The 23154-nt window shown below is 48.7% G+C and overlaps 1 protein-coding gene across 9 annotated transcripts in view; it reads left to right on the top strand.

The window, feature by feature from the left end:
• Positions 1-23154, top strand: part of by (focal adhesion protein tensin) — a 392943-nt gene that overhangs the window by 183736 nt on the left and 186053 nt on the right. For all 9 annotated transcript variants that reach the window (XM_075679849.1, XM_075679856.1, XM_075679851.1 and 6 more), the window contains 2 exons: positions 10794-10917; positions 16338-16375. In XM_075679849.1, coding sequence (XP_075535964.1) covers positions 10794-10917; positions 16338-16375 — 162 coding nt within the window. The remainder of the gene's footprint in view (positions 1-10793; positions 10918-16337; positions 16376-23154) is intronic.

Below are 23154 nucleotides of genomic sequence, written 5' to 3'. Positions count from 1 at the left end.
CCCCGATGCAGGGTAGCATACCGGACGCGCGGCTAGTTAACCTCCCTACCTTTCTTCTATTTCTCTCTCTGTCTCTTGTTTACTTGGTAACGTTGCTAGTTCTATCATTACCAACTGCAGTTGTACTAAGGTAGCAAATGGTTTAGCCCTGTAAGTAGTAACTACCAATTACTACAACTTTTCTTAATAGTGTAACTTGCAGGTATTATCGTTCGGAATAGCTGATAGAAGACAACAGCCATTAGAAAATATACGAAACACTTCGGAACCAACGCATCCGTCCTGCGATTTAAAAATGTATTTTGCGCATCTGGGTGAGGGCTCAACCAAGTGACGAGCCAGTTCCTAATTTCTCTCCTACTTGTGAAAAATATCTTCAGTGCGTAAGCATTTCTACGCATACCCAACGAAGAAACCCGTCCGTCCGTCACGTAAGACGATCGCTTTCAAGGTAGGGTCCGCAGCAGCGAGCGAATTGACCTTTGTGCTGTCTCTTGCTTCAACACGAACTAAGCGGCAAGAAGAAAGCGCACACGAAGCTATCAGCACTATGCGCACTGTGTCCCCGTCGCAGATCGTTTTCAAGGCAGGGCTCGCACGGCCGCGCCATAGGCAGCCGCCGCCGGAGTACGGTTGATCACGACTGATAATGGTTCGCATCGAGAGGAGGCAGCGTCATCGACCACGTTTACGTACGAGGTCTACCAAACGTGACACTGTTCAATTACGTCGCGTACTACAGCACGCATTGGCCAGTGCTCATCTTCCACGAAGCAGGGGCATCATCCAAACGCGCCATCATCCATTTTGAAGATAAATAGGCGAGAATAACCAAGCAAGAGACAGTGTGCGTAATAAATGCTGTATATATTTGCTTCACTTACAAAATCTATTTCGTCGTTTCATGCCCCGTCCACATCCTCTGGGAGTTATCTATAACGTGAGTGAACATGTGCTACTACTCGCCTTTTCTTCGTCGTCTCAGTTAACATTTCGGTGTTGCAAACGCGCTTCTCCGTTTCACGAATCTTTCGTGGAGTTTCTCGCAATTATATATACCAAACACAGCAGCATACGACGACGAAGCAGCAGGTGATTAGTAGCAAATATTTACACATCGTTTAGATAACTCCCACGGGAGACTATGAGCGTAATTTCATTATATATATTTATTTCGTGATTGTAAATGTCTAGCGTGCATGCATGGTGCTTTGGGGTCAGTCAGGTTGAGCTGACGTGGCGTAGTAGATGTTGATTTATGGTGGATCGGCAACTACACACAAGTGATTGTTTTCATCGAAGAGAATCCCGCCTCGGTATACTTAATGGCTATTACATTGGGCTGCTGAGCTCGAGATCGCCAGTTCATGCAATCCCGGCCGCGGGGACTGCATTTGAATCGTGTCCAAATGCAAAAGGCGCTCATGTACTTAGATTTCGGGCCACCATAATCAAACCCCAGATGATCGAAGTCCCCTATAGCGTGCCTCATAATCACATCGTAGTTCTGGCGCGTAAAACCTCATAATTTAGTCTTACTTTTTAAATTTTTTTAGAGTATTGTTATGTCGCCCACGTCGTCAACTGCAGTATTCCTTTTTTCTTTTCTTTATCTCTGAAATCGGATGCTGTATAGAATTAGGAGTGCTCTTGTCTCTCTCGCATATGGCTGTCAGAAGAGTAGAGCGCAATATTTGCGGATGTGTCCGATAATAAATTCAAGCGTACACGCTGTCACGGGCTGTCACATATGGTTCCTCTACATTCTTAAAACATTTTACACCCTGTGGGGCTTGTCCCGCAACAGTAACGTCATCTGCCTTGCTTGCGTTTCTTTTCTTGAAAAGTTGTCGAGAATGCTGTGTCACGCCGATAACGCGCAGGCCGTTCGTGACTTGGAAGCACCGGGCTCGCAGCGTTAAAGAAAGGAAATGCGGGCAAGAGAGATGGCGATTATCGTTGGGGGGCAAGTTATGTTCTTTAAGAGTGTAGGCACCCCCCCCCCCTACTTGTCCCCAATTCATAGTAACAATAAATCGGAGAGGACTTGTGCGTATGAATTAGTTCCTTATGAAATGAACAGTGTGAGCGATCTCGAACTCTTAGGGAGCGGCACTTGTCGATTGTAATTAATCACGCACGAACAACTTGAAACACAAAAGACCGTTAGTGGCAGCCTCGAGCGCAGTTATAGTGGGCAGCGAAGCGTTCGTGAAACGAAGGGCCCATTGTAGGTGCCAATTCTGAAATATAATCGTTCTTGACAAGGTCGACTGAGAAGTCAGGGTATTAATGGCACGTGCTCATGAGCTCGGCCACGCCGATTCCTCTCAGCGACACTATCTTACAATAAGTCGAATTCTATACGGTGTCTACACAAACCGGAGCGGCTTATAAGAAGGTCTTCTGGCATTGGTGCGCGGCAGACCACCCACCGGGAATGGCTGTGGGAAAGGAACGCCGTCGCGCTGTTCTTTTCTTCTTTCCCCCGCTTTCTTTTTCCCTCTCATCTGATTTGCTGCCTCATTGCGACTCGGTACTTAATTATTCTAATCGTCGCGCGCCCGCCTTGCGTCATCTGAGCGGCGCGGCAGCGGACGCCCTGCGTGCGTGGTGTCCGCCAAGCCGGTATGCGTACACCCCGCACCGATTGTTCTCGCTGGGCTCGATTTACCACCGGCCGATTAAATGCCACCCCTCCTCCGTCGCATTTACCTTGATTGCTCCCGCTTTCCTAATTCGCAGTAGTGTGTTTGCGGCCCACATCACTGGCCGCTGCTTCTTTTTTTTCTCTCTCTTCTGAACACGCTGTGCGTGCCATTCCTTCTTAACCTTGTTGTGCGCGCACTCAGCGCGGATTGTGCAATTAAGCCCATTGTTCATTATGCAAATGACCAGCAATTTATCAGATAGACTTGGAGGGCACGCTAATAGGGCCGACAGGTAAATCCACGACGACATCGCGCTGCAGTATCTTTTCAAGAGCGCAGTAACATGCCTCTATCGGTTAGAGATACACGGCGATACGAAACGTCCGACCTGCTCTTTCAGCATGCCTTATTTGTTTTATTAGTTTTATTATCTTGTGATTGTGGCTTGTACAGTGGTTTTGTTCGGCGGCTCGCTACACTGTGCTACTGGTTGTAAGCGCCCTGAATGGTGCCTCTTGGATCTGCTCGCCGTGTCCGTTCTTGCTATTTTCGCCTTCTGCAGAAGTCGCTCTTAGAGAGCCACTACAAGCTGTTTTGTTAGTTATGGTGCGCATTCTATCGCTCCTCCCTTGGGACTGCGCATGGTGTGCTTTCGTATCGTCATGAGTTATGATGAACGACATCAGGTTAGCCTCAGGTCGCATGTTAGTAGCGCGACATGATGGCGTGTTCAATTCTGTTTTTCTATAGTGCTTTGAAACGACTGATAGTTGTTCACACCTGGATATATATATATATATATATATATATATATATATATATATATATATATATATATATATATATATATATATATATATATATATATATATAATGCGTGAAAGAATGCCAAACGCGGCTAACCGAGATCATTTTGTTAGAATTGGAGGTGACGCATTCACATGCTAAGCGCTGCTTTGTGTCGTGAGTTCGCGTAGGCTGGGCCACTATTTGTCGTTCGTCTGTTTTTCTGTGTTTTCTCTGATGTGGCCTCCAATGTGGAGCAAGGAAGCAACATCGAGTTAGCTGCTGCAGCAGTGGAATTTTCTTTGTCTGAATGCCAATTTTTTACCAAGAAAAACGCTGCACCAAGTATCGTATGCTGGATTAATCACTTTCGGGAATTTCATCTATAGGAATGCTTATTGCTTAGCCAGCGGCCACAGTACCCGTGTATCCAAAGAGGCACCGTGCCACACTCCACGTCACTCAAAGAAGGGAAGGTATCGCTGAGGAATTATCTATATCCAGAAGACGATGCCAGATCTATGAGAAGCACCGTCATTAAGTGGCTTCGAACCGCCGTCAGCAAACTGCTCTCTTCATTTTTACTCCGCTCTTTGGGAATACTGGTACTACGCAATGCTCTTTGTTGGCAATTACATTTTGTGAATCGTCTCAGTGCTGTCCATCGGCTATTGCGCCATAGAAGGTATCCGACCCTGTAGTGCTTCTTAATCTGTCGCAAAGAAATTAATTAATTAACTATTTAATTAATTATTTAATTAGTTAATTAATTAGTTAATAGGGGAGTGAGAGAGAAGAGAGAGAGGTGAACCACATAGGCTGAGCCTCCGCGGCCTATGCCGTATGCTCTTTCAGCTCGCGACAGTACAAGAGAGAGAGAGAGAGAGAGGGGAGAGGGGGCAAAGAAAGGCAGGGAGGTTAACCAGAGATTACCTAGCTCCGGTTGGGTACCTTGTACCGGGGGAAGGGCAAAGGGATGCGTTAAGAGACAAAGCCGGCAATATCATTACTAATATGGATGAGATAGTTCAAGTGGCTGAGGAGTTCTATAGAGATTTATACAGTACCAGTGGCACCCACGACGATAATGGAAGAGAAAATAGTCTAGAGGAATTCGAAATCCCGAAGGTAACGCTGGAAGAAGTAAAGAAAGCCTTAGGAGATATGCAAAGGGGGAAGGCAGCTGGGGAGGATCAGGTAACAGCAGATTTGTTGAAGGATGGTGGACAGATTGTTCTAGAGAAACTGGCCACCTTGTATACGCAATGCCTCATGACCTCGAGCGTACCGGAATCTTGGAAGAACGCTAAGATAATCCTAATCCATAAGAAAGGGGACGCCAAAGACTTGAAAAATTATAGACCGATCAGCTTACTGTCTGTTGCCTACAAAGTATTTACTAAGGTAATTGCAAATAGAATCAGGAACACCTTAGACTTCTGTCAACCAAAGGACCAGGCAGGATTCCGTAAAGGCTACTCAACAATAGACAATATTCACACTATCAATCAAGTGATAGAGAAATGTGCAGAATATAAGCAACCGTTATATATAGCTTTCATTGATTACGAGAAAGCGTTTGATTCAGTCGAAACCTCAGCAGTCATGGAGGCATTACGGAATCAGGGTGTAGATGAGCCATATGTAAAAATACTGGAAGATATCTATAGCGGCTCCACAGCCACCGTAGTCCTCCATAAAGCAAGCAACAAAATCCCAATAAAGAAAGGCGTCAGGCAGGGAGATACGATATCTCCAATGCTATTCACAGCGTGTTTACAGGAGGTATTCAGAGACCTGGATTGGGAAGAATTGGGGATAAAAGTTAATGGAGAATACCTTAGTAACTTGCGATTCGCTGATGATATTGCCTTGCTTAGTAACTCAGGGGACGAATTGCAATGCATGCTCACTGACCTGGAGAGGCAAAGCAGAAGAGTGGGTCTAAAAATTAATATGCAGAAAACTAAAGTAATGCTTAACAGTCTCGGGAGAGAACAGCAATTTACAATAGGCAGCGAGGCACTGGAAGTCGTAAGGGAATACATCTACTTAGGGCAGGTAGTGACGGCGGATCCGGATCATGAGACGGAAATAATCAGAAGAATAAGAATGGGCTGGAGTGCGTTTGGCAGGCATTCCCAAATCATGAACAGCAGGTTGCCGTTATCCCTCAAGAGAAAAGTATATAATAGCTGTGTCTTACCAGTACTCACCTACGGGGCAGAAACCTGGAGGCTTACGAAAAGGGTTCTACTCAAATTGAGGACGACACAACGAGCTATGGAAAGAAGAATGATAGGTGTAACGTTAAGGGATAAGAAAAGAGCAGATTGGGTGAGGGAACAAACGCGAGTTAATGACATCTTAGTTGAAATCAAGAAAAAGAAATGGGCATGGGCAGGACATGTAATGAGGAGGGAAGATAACCGATGGTCATTAAGGGTTACGGACTGGATCCCAAGGGAAGGGAAGCGTAGCAGGGGGCGGCAGAAAGTTAGGTGGGCGGATGAGATTAAGAAGTTTGCAGGGACGGCATGGCCACAATTAGTACATGACCGGAGTTGTTGGAGAAATATGGGAGAGGCCTTTGCCCTGCAGTGGGCGTAACCAGGCTGATGATGATGATGAAGTGACAGAGAGAAATATAAATGGAAAAAGAAAAGCCCATACACACACTTACACGCGATACAGAACTGTTTCTGTGGGCACTGTCATGCAGTCTGCGAAGGCGTTCCTAGTGTTACGCAGTGTCACCGTCCAATCCTACGTCACACAGTGTGGTGACGTTGTGACTGCACACACAGTGTGCTGTCACAACAGTACAAGGCAGATGCGTAAGCGATGAGAAACGAATGTATATTATTTCCGTTTCACGTATCTTCATGTGCGAGCGGTTTTATCTCTTTTTATATATTTACTTTACGAACGAGTAAGTCCGCCTTAATGAGCCGAAGGTGTGTTGGGCAGACCGCGTACCGGTGGTTCTGCTCAAGCCGCGCTTCGTCGCGGCGAAAGCGTGCCACGAGACTGTTCAAAGAGCGGGTTCCTTGAGGCCGATTGGTTTCATCCTGCGCGACCTCGGCTCTGCCCGGCCGCGGCGAGTGCTCGCTCGCCTGCAGGCTGCCAACATGCGGTGGGGCCTCCGTGTGTGCGTGCGGCTGCCCTGCCCGCTGGACTGATTAGCATGCACGCTGGGCCACGCGTTGTGCGTGCCCCGTCTGGCCACCGCGGGCGCCGCACAACCCTTCTGCGCCGCCGACTGCGAGGAAGGATCGACGCTTCCTGCACTCGCGCCTGAGCTGTCTGTTCGTGCGCGGGACATGTCGACCCCGGCACGGCCATTCTTCAAGGCACTCCCAGCTACCCGCATTTTATTCATCTTTTTTCCTTCGTTCTTTTCACGGGGCCGTCTTGTTTTTTCCCCTCCCTCTGTTTTCTTTAACCGTAATCGCGGCTTTCCTGCGTATGGACACGGACTTGCGCGTGCCTTTTACGCCGCCTAAATATCCGCTGCTTCTTTCCATCTTCTGCTCCCACTGATGAGGCGCCAGCTATTTTCGTGTGACGATCATTAATGGGTTTTATCCGTTTGCTTTTAAACGACCAGCACGCTGTACGTCGGCTGAAAGTGATATGCGTGTACTCGTCGACAGCCATCGTGAGATGGGTTCTGCCGTAATTTTCTTTTTCTGTTCCGTGACTCCGATGTGCTCGACTGGGGGATGTAGTCACTCTCTCCCTTTATCTCTTCTTCGTCCCATAAGACCGTTTTCCTAGTACAGGGTAGCAAACCAAATATTCTGATCAGGATAGCCTCCCTGCCCTTTCCCCTTATCCCTATTTCTCGCTAGCTCACTGAGCATGCACATGCGTATTCCCCAAGACTTTCAGGAGCTTCTGCATTCGCGAACCGTCATTCGTAAATACAAAAAATATTAACATTTTCTGCCCAAATTTTACGTGGCAGTGCCTTGTCTAACAACTTTGCAGCGCGTCTCACAACTTTAAAAGAAAGTTTAGCCCTTACAGCGCGGCTTTGTTCTTACTTTGTTTGTCAAGCATATCGCGTTGTTGGTCCGCATCGACCAGTGAACGCTTCTCTTTGTTGTCTGTCTGTTGGTGTGTTCCTGCAGATTTTTCATTTGTCGATCAGCAGCAAGACCAGTCCACTTCTGTTACTACCTGACTTTTTTCTTAGAGGCGCATATAATTGGCGGTGGTTTTTCATTTTCTCTTTTCGAGAACTTCTGTAGCGGCGAGTTGGTACATGTCCAGTGAAAGAGGACAGCGCTAACCAGGACGGCCACAAAATGAGTGGGACACACACAGAAGCGCTACTAACAACTGCTTTTATTCTCCCGCCATAACGCACGGACAAAGAGGACAAATAGTGATGTGATCGAAGTACTTCATTGAGTAATTAGCAACAAAGAATGCTTGTTACCGTGATGCGAAATTTCTTTATGGCAGTAAAAGAGCTGTACAATTCTTTAAAATGTGTTAGACGTAAAACGCAGGTAGTTGTATAACGATTAATGCAATAGCAGTAGCGATATGTGAGGCTACCGGGCAATGCTTCGGTTTAAAAGATAGCTACGTTAACAACGCATGAATTGTAGCACTTGTGATGTGCCCTTCTAAATGAAGGAATGATTAAGAAACATATCATTAAAAGGAAGTTCGGCGCTGAGATTATAAGTGCAAAGAGCTAACGCTACCCACCACGCATACTAAGCATACAAAGCCACTGCAAAGTAGACTTTAATTAAGGGAAAGAACTTCCGTCGCGAATGCGTCATAGTTTATGGACACGTTGTATTTGTGCTGCATCTTTCCAAATATATGATTGAACATTCGTAGCACTTTCGTATTGTGTATGCAAAGCGCTGGTGTCGCTTGCGCGAAGATATGAATTCGAGAAGTGATGATTGTATCCCTAAATATATGTTTCCACAGATTATCTGATCACGTAGAAAGCAAAATTTAAACAAAACAAGATGGAAGAAAATTAAAGCAAGTCGACTCTCTCCTTCACTACCTGAAAGCATTTTTCATCAGCGGGAGGTACATTAATCAGAGCCTTCTTGAGAGGGAGCGGCCATATGGAGGTTAATGAGCACGGTATCCGGATTTCTACCCAACGCTGCGTGAACGGAATAGATGGATGGATGGATGGATGGATGGATGGATGGATGGATGGATGGATGGATGGATGGATGGATCGATGGATGGATGGATGGATGGATGGATGGATGGATGGATGGATGGATGGATGGATGGATGGATGAGAGAGAGAGAGAGAGAGATGAACACTTTATTTAAAATCAATATTGGAGCTTGTGGAGGCTCTCGCTGGTGCAGTCCTTCAGCGCAGCGTTGGTGAACTCCACCAGGTACTCTTGTGCCGCTAAGGAGGTGGCTTGTGTTAGCCACGCAGCCGATGGAATAGAGGAGTGGAGGGACAAGGAAAGAGAGGGGGACGATACAGGTGGGGGCAACTGCCACAGTCTGTGTTGGGAGTTGGAGTAACTTACACTAGAAGTGCACACAGGTGGAGGTTCATCTGCGAAAGCGCGGAGAAGGTGTAGGCGGGTTCGTGAGTGCAAAAAGTTGGACTGCGCCTGCCGCAGTAGAACGCCATGAGCACGCGGGAGTGCCGAGTGGGGAGGGGGAAAGACGCGCCTAAAGAAACGATAGGGTTCTAGGCTGTATATAGAGCGAAGTTTACAGAGTTGGTTCGGGAATGTCGGGAGCCTGGCGTAAAGCTTCAAGGGCTAACTGGTTAGCCCGTTCATTCCCCGACAGTCCCGCATGACCAGGAATCCACACAACCTCCTCCGGTGTGCGTAAAGGATGTGTTATGAAAGAGGCAAGTGGGGCGGGAAGCGTTCCTTGCAGAATTTTGCGACAAACGTCCATCGAATCAGTAAGTATGATCGGAGGTTGTAAAGAATTTGCAGGTATATGACGGAAAACTGCAGCCAGAGCATGTAGCTCTGCTATCGTGGGATCAGTAGTGGAAGCAGTTCGCTGTGAACTATATCTAGGGATTGTGAAAGTACGACGACAGCGGAACCGCGGGGAGATGTGCTTGCGTCAGTGGAAAAACAGGGATGCGAGAGATACGAAGGTAGCGCTGGTAATACAAAACGCGTCCCTTTGCGGCTGCATGCGTCGTGGAAGAGGGGCGACTTGAAAAGCCTTTGTGTAGCAGCAGGGACTACTGAAGGATGCGTAATAAAAACCATGGGCCGGAATAGTATAAGCGCTCAAGGATATAGTGAGTCCTTGTCGGGTGAAGCCTAGGCGAACCTCTTCATTGCGTGTACGAATAGAGATTCTCATCGGTCGTGTTATGAACGCCCATCTGGAGCAGAAGGGAGGTGCTGCTGCTGACAGCGAGACCCAGGGCTAGCTCTGTGGCCTTACGTAAGAGGACATCTAATTTACGTATGTCGATGGAGCCCAGGTTACTGTAAGGGAGCTGATAGCGAAGGCGAGAAACTAAATAGAGCTGGGGGCGGAAAGGGTGGCGGAAAGGGGAAGAGATATGACGTACTAGTGTTCAGTGAGAGGGCTGTGGCGGCGTTTCTCGCTGTTAAAGAGCGTGCTTATCTTAAAGAAAATTGAAGGCAGGAAATGATGAAACTTAAGGCTCACATGATGTCGCTGATGGACACTAAATAGTGGATAAGGCGTTTCACCACAATAAATTCGTGTTCAGCTATCTCGACCTCCTGTCGTTCTAACCACAACGAAGGTTTGTACAACAGCTGGCTGTCATGGCTGTGACAAACGTGACCGTTATGTCGGACGCTAATCGAGCACATAGCTAAGTAAGGTATCCAGAAGAAAAGCGTATGCTATAAGCCGCTCCTTCCTCATCCCCACTCCTCCACACGAAGAGCCAGTTTATCATATTCTTCCCTCGTTGTTACTACACGTAGTGCTTTCAGACGATGGGTTAAGCTGCACCGCCTTCAGAACCGGGCCAAGTCGCAAGAAAACAAGTTGTAGCGTTTCTTCGCCGGATGAACAAAAAAGAATAAAGATAAAAGCAGTCGCCGTGCTATTGCCGTCGTGGTAACCTTCGTCGCCGTCGTTGTCGGTTTTGTTTCTGTCGTGACGCACACGCTCGCGTCACGCACACAATTGCTTAACCTGCAGGAAAACGTTGGTCCATTTGCAAACACTTTGCAAATGGACCAAACGATGTTGGAAAGCGTGCTGCTTACAAAATGCTTCTCGTAACATTGATTCGTGCAGTGCGTGAGAGCTGCATAGGTATTTACTGTTGCCTTCTTATTTTTTAATTTTTTTCTTATCTCACAACGACTTTTGCTTTCTGTGCAGGTACGCGGCGTGGACGTCGGCGGCGTGGAGGCTCGGCACGCCTTCCGCAACAAACAGTTCCGCAAGACACAACGCTGCGATCTCTGCCAGCAACCGCTCAGGGACCAGGGGGCATCCTGCAGAGGTCTGTCTGTCTGTCTGTCTGTCTGTCCGTCCGTCCGTCCGTCCGTCCGTCCGTCCGTCCGTCCGTCCGTCCGTCCGTCCGTCTGTCTGTCTGTCTGTCTGTCTGTCTGTCTGTCCGTCCGTCCGTCCGTCCGTCCGTCCGTCCGTCCGTCCGTCTGTCTGTCTGTCTGTCTGTCTGTCTGTCTGTCTGTCCGTCCGTCCGTCCGTCCGTCCGTCCGTCCGTCCGTCCGTCTGTCTGTCTGTCTGTCTGTCTGTCTGTCTGTCCGTCCGTCCGTCCGTCCGTCCGTCCGTCCGTCCGTCCGTCCGTCCGTCTGTCTGTCTGTCTGTCCGTCCGTCCGTCCGTCCGTCCGTCCGTCTGTCCGTCCGTCCGTCCGTCCGTCCGTCCGTCCGTCCGTCCGTCCGTCCGTCCGTCCGTCTGTCTGTCTGTCTGTCTGTCTGTCTGTCTGTCTGTCTGTCTGTCTGTCTGTCTGTCACACACACACGCACGCACACAGTGTGTGTTGGGTGTCTCAGTGCTGGGTGTCTAAAAGCAACGCTTGGCTGTGAGCGACGTCGTAATGGAGGACGCCGGATTAATTTGGACCATCCGGAGTTATTTAACGTGAACTTTAATGCAAGTACACGAACATTTTCAAATTGCGCCTTAATTCTCCCCCCCTCCCCCTGCATTATTTCATGAAAACAGAAGCAATCGCCTTCATAAATTCCGTGGTTTCATTTGTGCGCGGCAATCCGAATTGCTCGAAACCGGTCCGCTGGCCTAATTGTGTTTCTTTTTGTTTCCTTTTACTTCCAGTATCCTTTTAAACTAATTTCCTCAGAATGTTTTCTCTAGTGATTATCTTCATGAAATTACAGAGTTGTGTCCCGACACAGCGTGCTTCGCGTTAGAGCCGTCGACCCACTAACGGGACGTCATGGCTCAATGCTTCCAGTACCTTTGTTGTCTAGGACCAGTCGGTACGTAAATGTTTACACGTCCCACAGCTCGGCGGCAACCGTTGCAAGGCCCGCGCGCGCACACGCGCTCGCGCGGCCGAGCCCGGCCCGTGCAGATAGAAAATAGGCGCACAGTGGCGAGCCGGGCACTGCTGGCACGCTGTGAGGCGCTCGTCTATTCTGGGTGTCCGCGTGGTGCCGCGCCTCATGTGCGGTGGCAGGGTGGCCTGAAGAGGTCGAGCAGCTGGGCTCACTCGGCGCGCGTAGTACACACGGCGCCCAGCCGCGACGTCGCGCTCGTCGGTGCCCGCGGCTCCGGCTCCCGTTCAGGCTTCGCCGCGTTCGGCTCCCGTTCAGGCTTCGGGCGAAGCGCGCGTGCGCGAGCGGCACCCGTTCTCGTCGTTTGCCGCGAAGCCGCGGTTTCGCTCTCAGTTTCACGTTTGCACCCGCATACGCAACTCGCTCTTGGTTGCGATGCACTTTGAAGCTACACACTGTGGCACATTTCATTGGCTAAGCAGGCGCACCGCACCGTATGCAGCGAGGACGTAACGCACGAGAGCGGTGAGAGCTGCTGGTATAAATCTAGAAAGCTCCCCCGGCGTATCTTGAAATGTGAGCGGAAGGAGTACGTGAGCATGGACATATAGCATACATAAAAGAAAAAGCTAACTAAAGTGATGCCTTTAGTGGTTTAGTAAGCGCTATCCTCGCAATTGGCATGTATAAGAAAATGCTGCATTTTGATAAGGGGGGATCCAGACAATGCCTACTCAATATATTTGCTTTTTCACGGGAGGATGTCGTATCTGCAATGAGGAGAGCTTGGTGAGTGGACTTGAATGCGCGAAATTAGGACACTGAATTGTTGGTCTGGTGACGGCAAGTTTCCTCGACGCATCTATTTTTAGATATATCTTGAGAGGAGAAATGACACAATAAATGCGCGATTAAAAACAAGGAATCCGTTCGGAATTTATGACACGTGTTCTTTATAATAAGTAATAATATAACTGCGAGTCCGCCTAGTTGGAACAGATTCATTTTTACAAAAACTTTTTCTGCGCAAAACAAACAGGGACAAAGAAAAGGAGCAACACAAGGACGAGCGCTTTCGGATAACTATTAGAAAAACTTCTTGTGCGCAAAACCAACAGGGACAAAAAAAAAGGAGCAACACAAGAACGAGCGCACTCTAACAACTCTTAAAAAAAACTTTTTGTGCGTTTTTGAGTTGTTAGACAGCGCTCGTCCTTGTGTTACTCCTTTTATCTGTCCCTGTTTGTTTTGCGCACAGGAAGGTTTTCTAAAAATTAATAGTAGTTTATTACATTGCAATTTGGTTGCGTATTGGTATTGGTCGCCGATATGCATAATGTCTACACTGGTGCCACGGACGTATCTTCATCCATTTCTATGCGGTCCTTTTTTATCCTTGCTTATCTATTGCAGGCTATGCGGTGTTGGCCATGTTGAGGTCTTTTTGTGATGAAACGTATTCTGTTTCGGTGAAAAAATAAAGCCTCTTGTTTTCTTGCGCGCTGGTAACGGTAAGTGCTCTAGACATTTCCGGCTGGTGGTTAGAGGCGCATCCTTGAACCTGTTCCAAGTCTCGCCCACAGAAGCGTCTACTCTGAGGTGTTCTATACTAAACCGCTCGCACTCAGCCGTTGCCAAACTAACTGGACGGAGGCAGAGAGGGCTCATGTTTTCATGGTCGCGAGGCTCCCATTTCTGTGCGTTCATTCTCTGCCTGTTCTATACGCAATCTGGTTTACCGTATTTTTTTTTCCCGATACAACCGGCACAAATCAGTTTGCCTAGCCAATAGGTACAATTTTCTTCTATCTTCTATCGCTAAAGTGGTGCAGACCTTGTTCAAGCAAGTCGTGGCGTATCATGGCTTGGTTTGGCCTGGTTTGGTTCGGTGTTCCACACTCGCTACGTGTGAGTGGCCGAGGGTCGGATGGGATTAGAAAGATAATTAGTCAACTCTAACAAGAAACGCCCATGAAAAACTTTAAGATCACAGCAGAAGTAAAATGACCTAATGTTCCAAGAATTGAGCGAGTTCAACAAAATAGAAATTTCTCAATGGTTGCGCAGACATCCCTCTGACAATGTCTAATAGAGGAGGCTCCCAAAATGGACAGTGATCACAAAGTACACGTGCCACCTGGCACGTCCTCTGCCGTCGCAACCCTGTCGGCTCGTATACGCCCCTAACGAAAGGTGCACTGCCGTGAACGGGCGTCTCATTTCCCGCCCGGACTTCCGCAGTGCGTGTTCTTTTTTTCGTATGTTTTACCACGAAGCCTGACACGGACAGTTCCTGCCAAGGGGAGGGCAGCAACCCAGCGCGCGGTGAAAAGGGGGAGGTGTAGGTAAATGCCGTGTTATCGGCCTCACACCAATGAATAACGACACGTTCTTTTTAATGTGCTTATTATCTATCGTAAAAACATCCATTCGTAAGTTCTACTGGTGTTCATGTTCATGAGTGGATGGAGCATACGCAGCGCGTACCCAGGTGACATGTCCTGTACAGACCACTTCCCCTCCCAAAGAGGGAATAATTTCACGTGTCTCTTTCTCTTTCCTCGTTGCAGATGAAGGATGATGGTTCAGTGGCCTAAGCAGGGGTTAGGGTTAAGGGTGTTGATCACGAAATAAGCAAAAGGAATATAAGAGAAAGAACACGTCTGTAACCATTTCATTGCAGAAACGTTGTACTCGACTAAAACGCTACCATTACCGCGCCAGGGAATGAAAGCAACGTGGCAATGATTCGGATATTTTTTGTCAGCTCCAAAGTGAAACAGTCTTTGCCTACTCTACCGGGTTTGGCGTGGCTGTTGCTCATGTGTGTGTTCGGCGGATATATTTGTTGATATGTTTATCTTGTTACAACGATGGTTATATGTGCGTCGAATGCAAGTATACCACCTCCTTTCTTATATACTTTCTTATACTTCGTATACTTATGCAATATGAATCTAACCCCTAGCTGCATGCTGATCGACAGTATAGGGACAGTAAGCGCGCCTCTTTTCTCCATAAACATCCATAAAACGTTAACACATAATGTCGGCTCAAAAGTACGTCTAAGGCGCACCGACTTCGTAATCGAATATAGTACGCCACGGCCGCTTCTGTTTGATTCTGTCTTTGTTTACAAACTCATTGTGACCCGCCGTGGTTGCTCAGTGGCTATGGTGTTAGGCTGGTGAGCACGATGTCGCGGGATCGAATCCCGGCCACGGCGGTCGCATTTAGATGGGGGCGAAATGCGAAAACACCCGTGTACTTAGATTTAGGTGCACGTTAAAGAACACCAGGTGGTCGAAATTTCCGGAGTCCCCCCACTACGGCGTGCCTCATAATGAGAAAGTGGTTTTGGCACTTAAAACCCCACAATTTAATATTAAACACATTGTATTTGTCTTTCATATTTATATGTTCACGAGTGTATAGGACTGCGTTTAGTGGGTTTCTGACCCTATGACGTGGTTTCTTTACCTTTTCTTGCTATATATATCTTTTTTATATTGTTTCTTCTGCTATGCGAAATGGAGTAGCGGTCACCATTATAAGGTGACTACATCTGTTTCTTTTATTTTCGTTTCAATAAAAAAATACGCGTTATATTCGGTGGGTTATTTTGCTTACTGCATTTTCTTTGGTTTTGCCATTCGCTGTGTGCCACATGGGTGCCTGCTCATTCTTGGCGAATCTTTCGGAATGAGTGCGTGCGTGCCACTATGGTACCATAGGTGTACAGACTCCTTAAATGTAGCTGGCTATTTGCCGCACGTCCCTGTACGTGCACCTGCCATCGCCATTCTTCTCTCGACGGGTCCCACACGTTGTCTTTGTCTCCTCGTGACATCGCTGCATAGACGTCTTACTCGGCGCATCAGTCTGATTTGGCGATAAACATTACATGAGGTTGCACGCTGCTTAGAATGAAAATTGTAATTGGGCGCATCGCCATTAGTTCTTACGGCTTGATACGCACCACTCGACTAAAGCGTAGAGCCCAACACGCGCGTTGGATGCGTGTATATATGTATAGATGGTGACGTTGTTCGCAGTTTCTTAGTCTACCGCTTGCCTGTTACTCGTGTGCGAGCGTTCCCTGACACTTCGAGTCGCTCTTCCCGTTACGCGGCTTCAGCGCCCTCGACCGCCAGTGCACGTCCTACCATCCCGACGGTGGTGGCATTGCGAAGCATGCGAAGGCAGGGTTTGTGGGATGTACCGTACTTCACGGTCTTGGCGTTGCGGAGACAAAGACGCGTGCTTGTGTGCCGTCGTGTGGCGTGCATCCGCCTTGAGAAATGAGAGACGACGCCCGCCACAGCGACGCGAGCGGCGGGAAGGAACGCGGTCGTGGCGCGCACTTTCTGTCTTTTCTTAGCGCCCGAGCGGCAAGACGTTGACCCTCGGCTTTCCTGACTCCTTTTTCTCTTCTCTCCGCAGCCTGCAAATACTGCTGCCACCTCCACTGCGAGCCCAAGGTGAGAATGGATGCCCACCTCACGACCTTTCCTCACTGCTGCACGTTTATTTCTTTCTTTCTTTTCTTACTCCCGCTTTTTGTATTGCTGTGTTGTGTGTTGTTCTCGTGTTTGCGAAGAAGCTTTCCCAGCTCCGTAGCTGAAAACGTAGCGTTTGCGGGATTATACTGTTTTCCCCTTTCCACATGCAGTTCTCTTTCTTTCACACACACTGCGTTGCTACGCCTTGATTGTAGCGGACGTGGTCCCTTAGCAACACTTCTTTCACGGGCACCTCTTTTTTTCTTTCATTCTTGTAAGCGACTGCAGGCTAGCACTGTTGCCATGTCGTTCTGTGACTAAGCCATACAACTTCCTACAACGTGTCTTTCATTGAAGTGACACATACCGCCTACGTATATAGCTTATCCGCTAGAACGATATAGGATTTGGTAGAGCATTTGCTCCATCTATGGACGCATATCAAGAAGCATGTTTCACCACTTCAATATTCTTATTTAGTCAATCTGTAGCTTTAATGGAACCCAGAACATTACGATAGTGTTTGTATTCGTCTATATCGCCGGCTAAAGGAGGAGTGTCGCTCGCTGCAGGTGCGCGTGGCCTTCCTTGCTAAAGCTGCCGGCAATTTCTCCGGCCGAGTGCCACTGGCAAAGGATAACAAAATTCAGTTTCTAGACAATGCCGTAACCTTCTGTGACAACCATATGTGCTGGAAATATAGAATCCAAGGTCTCCAAAGAAATTGTTGCCCGTGGTAGCTTAATTGGTTAGAGCATCGCAAGCGTAATGCGAAGACGTGGGATCGTTCCCCACCTGCGGCAAGTTGCTTTTTCATCCACTTTCATTGCTATTAATTTATCATTTCTTTAATTGAATTAGTAAGCGTAAGTAATTTCCCCTGTGTTGTCCTTGGTGTCTTTGTTTGTTCGCTTCTCATGATATGTCATCTTTGAGGAAGTTATGCACACACAAAGTAAAGGAAAGCTTTGATATGCAGATTGTAAGGCAAGAAGAAGTTGGTTTCCCGCAATCAGTCATTTCAGCAGTAGCGGAGGCAGTGCTAAAGGAAATAAAACCGAAAATACTATTTGTGAAGCTGCAAGGAAACGCAAAGATAAAGAAATGCGAATATGTACCTTATGCTCACAAGACGTCACATAACCTTGAAAAGGTTGTGAAACAATATGGAGTTGAGGTGGTGTTCTCGGCTTCCGGCTAGCTTGCTGGATTATGTTCGTGCATAGGAAGAAATAGAAATAGGTTCCAAGGGTGCGGAAAAAGAAACACGCACCAATTTCTGCATAGATTGCGGTGTTGAGGTAGTCTATCAGGGGCCTCTTTCGTGTGGCAGTCTGTGTAGACTAAAGTGGAAGGTGTGGGAATTTGCGCTTGCGTTAACATGAACTGATATTTAATGATAGCACAATTAAGTGGGCACCTTCCCAACCTCAACTGGGCGTGCAAGGGTAAGCTGCTCCTGAAAAAAGTAAAAATCATGTGTCAATGCCGTGATAGCTGAGCGAGGGAGATACACGAGGCGTACCATATAAAAGAAAGAAGGGACTCAATTGTGTCAGCGATGCCTCAGTTTGCACAGTAGTGAGAATGAGGTTTATTGAAGAGCGCAGCAAGGGTGCGTGTTGCCTGGGCAGAAAGTTATTTTTGGTGATATTGGTTTTGCCGCGCACGCGCAGTGGTGTATTTCTGGAAGGTACTTATATGTGGCCTTTGGGGAATAAAAGTCAGCTGCGAGTCTGCGCCTGTCCGTGTGTCATGCTCTCTCGGTGGTCAGTTTTAGTTTCGCGCAGTTCAAAATTTTTGCCACTAATAAAGTAGCCATCAAATCTGATGCCTGTCATAGTACGCGCAGGAACAGCTAAGAAGTGAATTTACGCAACCATATGTTGCGTGTTCAAACAGTCGGCCGTGGCTCCACCGGCAAGAAGCGCCGCGTATAAGGTGAGACGTGAGATGCGAAGCTATCAACAAGAAGTCCCTGAGTGCAGATTGTGTTCAGTCATGCACGAGCTTGCTCTGGGATTCCGTGCACATTCAGCTGGGTACTTCAATCTTCACCTTGACATTTTGTTGTTGTGTTTGTTTTCCGAATTCTTCTTCGCATGCTGCTTGTGTTATTCTTTCCCGCTGGAAGCGCGTGTCTCCACAAACAGGCGGCAGTGTTGGAAACATCCAACAAGATATTGATTTGTCGTCACGAAGAAACGTCAGTATTACGACGTGGTTTACGGTTGATACGAAAATGCGTGACTGTAGGATGTGACGCTGTATAACACAAGTTACCGTTGCTAATATCTGCTCTGACTCGTGGCAAACATTCTAAAATGTAAACACCACTTCCTTCTATAACGCAAAGACTATTCCGCTGTCACCGTCGACGGGGAGATGTAGCGTAAACACCTGCAATGGGAAGCATTAGGGCACATCATTCTTACGCTCGTCAGGACGTCTCCTTCATCCGTGGCTATTTTAGCCAGCGGAGGCCGTTGCCTGCCTGTTAGCGAAGAAGTTCTGGCTTCCTCGACACAGTGCGTGACAAATTTCGATGTTGACAGTGCCATCCCCTGCGCTTCTTAGCTTACAGTGTTTGCCTCTTTCTTTCTTTTTTTTTTTTTTTTTGTAGAGCCCATACTAGGTATAGCGCTCGTCTTAACTGTCTTTTGTTCTCTTTCCTAAAAAAAATATGAAGAGAAAAGAAAACAGAATGTATCTCGTGTTGCGTTTCGCCTGCGACACGTGGTTTTGCCGGCGCGACTGCGGCGGGCGGCAGACATTTTGGCCCGATCGTCGTCGCCGCAACACTCATCGCCAGGTGTTTCCAGGCGCGTCTGCGGCGATGCGACCGCCTAGGGATCATCCTCGCATTCCAGTCATTGTGCCCGAAACAGGCGATGCCAAAGCAGGGATCTCATTCCAGTTATTGGGCCCGAAACAGGCGATGCCAAAGCAGGGACCAGCCTCTCATTACAGTCATTGTGTCCGACCGGCAGCGCCACGACAGGGTGCTACGAGAGCGTGCGCAGCGCCACGACAGAGTGCTACGAGATCGTGCGCAGCGCCACGACAGAGTGCTACGAGATCGTGCGCAGCGCCACGACAGGGTGCTACGAGATCGTGCGCAGCGCCACGACAGGGTGCTACGAGATCGTGCGCAGCGCCACGACAGTGTGCGTCACCATTAGCCCATTGTACATTCACGTGCTCGTCTTTTGAGGGGTTCCTTCTTGCCCTCAACTGCGAGAGTATAAAAACAGCTGCCCCCGGACGCCAAAAGGAGGGCTCCGATTTCTTCTGCTGAGTGAAGTGCTCTCCCGTCTCTCTACTTCGGTCAAACCTGACCACCAACTCTTTGCGATGTTAAAATAAACAAGTTGTTTCGTTGTTACCAGTCGACTCATGCTTTGCCAGGACCTTCGGATGCTTCCAGTTGTACCCCAGGCCGCCAGGCCAACGCTACCCTTGGGCTTGCGACCCAGGTACAACCACGGGCGTCAGCGCCGAGTTCCCAACAGATCGTACCAGCAGTCCGATCCAAACATCTGGTTGGCAGCGGTGAGATCGCCTACGACTTCAAACAACAGTCTGCCAGCGGTGAGATCGCGACAACGGAGGCCAGCAGCAAAGAGATGCAGTTGACTGTATGCTGAGCAGCTCAACGACGATCCGGGAGCAGTGCAACGAGCCCTGTGTGACGACTGGTTGCCTGCAGCGGAACGACTGCGCGGAATTCCTGCCTGCGAGGTTTGGTGAGTGCGGGACTTTCTTCTTCTGAGCTTTGCCAGGCTTTTTGTTAGTGTCAGAAACAGAGCTGGTAATTGTGGTTGTCGTTGCTGCCGGGTTAGTTTGCGGCAAGACAATAGTAAGCAGTAGAGAAAGCAGCATTCAGAGCAGCCATGGATTTGAAGTCGTTGCGCAAACCGAAATTGTTGGAGCTTGCAAGAGAGTTGGGTCTGGATGTCTCAGACAAACTAAGAAAACCTGAACTGCTAAAGGCTATTCTTGAGTTAGAGGCTGAGGATGACGAGCTGTCGGAATGCCTTGAGACTATTGAAGAGAGGGAGACAGAAAAAGAAGAGCGTGAACGTAAAGAACAGAAAAAGCGAGAGCAACAAGAGAAAAAAGAAGAGCGCGAACACGCTTTGGAAATGAAGCGTCTCGAGGTAGAGATGGAACGCGCTCGTAATGGAAGTCAGGCACACGGTGCAGGAGAACGCGTATTGTTCAAAATGACGGACCTGATGCGGCCGTTTAAGCTTGGAGAGGACATTGGTTTGTTCCTGGTTAACTTTGAGCGAACGTGCGAGAAGCAGGGGTTCTCTCGGGAAACGTGGCCACAGCGCTTGCTCACTTTGTTACCCGGCGAGGCGGCCGACGTAGTCGCTCGCTTGGATAGAGAGGAGGCAGAGGATTTCGACACAGTGAAATCGAGTCTTCTAAAAAAGTACCGGCTGTCTGCGGAGGCGTTCCGTCGGAAGTTTCGGGAAAATGAGAAAGGCAGAAGTGAGTCATATACAGAGTTTGCGTATAGGCTTATGTCGAACATGCAGGAGTGGCTCAAAGAAGAGAAAGCGTTTGGTGACCACGATAAAGTTCTGCAGTGTTTCGGGCTAGAACAGTTTTATAGTCGGTTACCGGAGAACGTGCGATACTGGGTCTTGGATAGGCCAGACGTGAGTACGGTGGCTAGAGCCGCTGAGCTAGCCGAGGAGTTTGTGACGCGTCGAGCTCGCGGAGCTAAGGACGGTCAAAAGGGTGAATTTGGCTCCAAGTCTGAGAGGCCAAGGTTCACGCCCATGAGATTTAAGGGGGACACGCGTAGTGAGGATGCGAGTGAAAGCAATCCGACCAAACGTAAAGAGACGGCAGCCGAAGCCGAACGCAGAAAGCGGTTCGAGATGAGGCGAGCGGGCGTTTGTTATACGTGCCAGAAGCCGGGTCACTTTTCGGCGCAGTGTCCGGAAACAACACCAAAAGTTGTGTTTTTTTCAATAGGCAGCACGGACGAGAACATGAAGCTTCTCGAGCCTTACATGCGAGACCTCCTCGTGAACGGGAAAGAGTGCCGAGTGCTTCGCGATTCCGCAGCTACGATGGATGTAATTCACCCATCTTACGTAGAACCCCATATGTTCACGGGCGAGTGCGCATGGATCAAGCAAGCCGTGGAAGCTCATAGCGTGTGTCTGCCGGTAGCAAAAGTGCTTATTGAAGGACCTTTCGGAGCGCTTGAGACGGAGGCCGCAGTGTCATCTATGCTGCCACCCCAGTACCCGTACCTATTTTCAAACAGGTCCGATCACCTCCTGCGCGAGAAGGGGCTTTTGTTTGGTGAAGCTAGTGTTCAGGCCTTAACCAGATCGAAGGTTCGGGAGCTCGCTGCAAAGGCGGTAGTTGCGGGGCCGACGTTATCAAACAACGAAAAAGGGTCAGAGGCGCAGCAAGCTGATATTCAGAGCACGCCCGAACTGAATAGACTTGAGTCTGTAACGTTAAAGGCGCCAGATACTGGAGAGGAAACGCCCGACGCGGGAAAGTTAGAAGAGCTATCTACTGATTTGCTCATCGCGCCTACGTCAGACGGACTTGATAGGTTGCTAAGAGTCAGCCGGTCGGCTTTGATAGCCGAGCAAAAAAAGGATGGCAGCCTGGAAAACGTGCGCTGCAATGTCAAAGAAGGTATCGCCAGGAAAACTGCGCGTTTTGTGGAAAGAGGTGGAGTCCTGTACCGGAAGTATCTAGACCGCAGAGGAGTGGAGTTCGATCAGCTGGTCGTGCCTCAATGCTATCGTCAGGATCTGTTGCGCTTGTCACACGGGGGTTCGTGGTCCGGACACCTAGGAGTTAAGAAAACTAAGGACCGTCTCTTGCAAGAGTACTATTGGCCAGGGTGTTTTCGGGACGCAGACCATTTCGTGAGGACATGTGACACTTGTCAGCGGGTGGGCAAACCAGGGGACAAATCGAGGGCGCCGTTGAAATTGGTACCTATCATTACGGAGCCTTTTAGACGGCTCGTTATTGATACTGTGGGACCTCTGCCGGTAACAGCCACGGGGTACAGACACATTTTGACTGTGATCTGCCCAGCGACAAAGTTCCCTGAAGCAGTGCCGCTTAAAGAACTCAGCTCAGTTGAGATAGTCAATGCACTACTGTCCATATTTGCGCGAGTTGGTTTTCCTGCAGAAATTCAATCAGATCAGGGCACAGTGTTTACTAGCGCTTTGACGACAACTTTTCTCGAAAGATGTGGGGTAAAGCTGTTACACAGCTCAGTGTACCACCCACAGTCGAATTCCGTTGAGAAGCTCCACTCCGTCATGAAGCGCGTGTTGAGAGCATTGTGTTTTGAACATCGAACTGACTGGGAGCTGTGTCTGCCTGGGGTGATGTTTGCTTTAAGGACCGCGCCGCATGCGGCTACGGGGTTTTCGCCAGCTGAACTGGTGTACGGTCGCTCGCTTCGATCTCCGCTTCGCATGCTTCGAGAATCATGGGAAGGTAGGGGCGACGACCCAGTCGTGGTGGAGTACGTGCTTAAGCTCCTCGAACGCTTAAGAAGGGCACAGGAGTTGTCAGGTGAAGCAATGACAAAGGCCCAGCAGAGGGCCAAGGTTTATTATGATCGGACAGCCAGGGCCCGTCGTTTTGAGGTTGGCGATGAGGTCATGATATTGCGCACATCGCTAAACAACAAACTAGACGTGCAGTGGGAGGGCCCAGCACGAATTGTTCAGAAACGGTCGGAAGTTAACTAC

The sequence above is a fragment of the Dermacentor variabilis genome, chromosome 2, assembly GCF_050947875.1.
Source record: "Dermacentor variabilis isolate Ectoservices chromosome 2, ASM5094787v1, whole genome shotgun sequence".
NCBI lineage: Eukaryota > Metazoa > Arthropoda > Arachnida > Ixodida > Ixodidae > Dermacentor > Dermacentor variabilis.
This window is presented reverse-complemented; position numbering and strand designations above follow the sequence as displayed.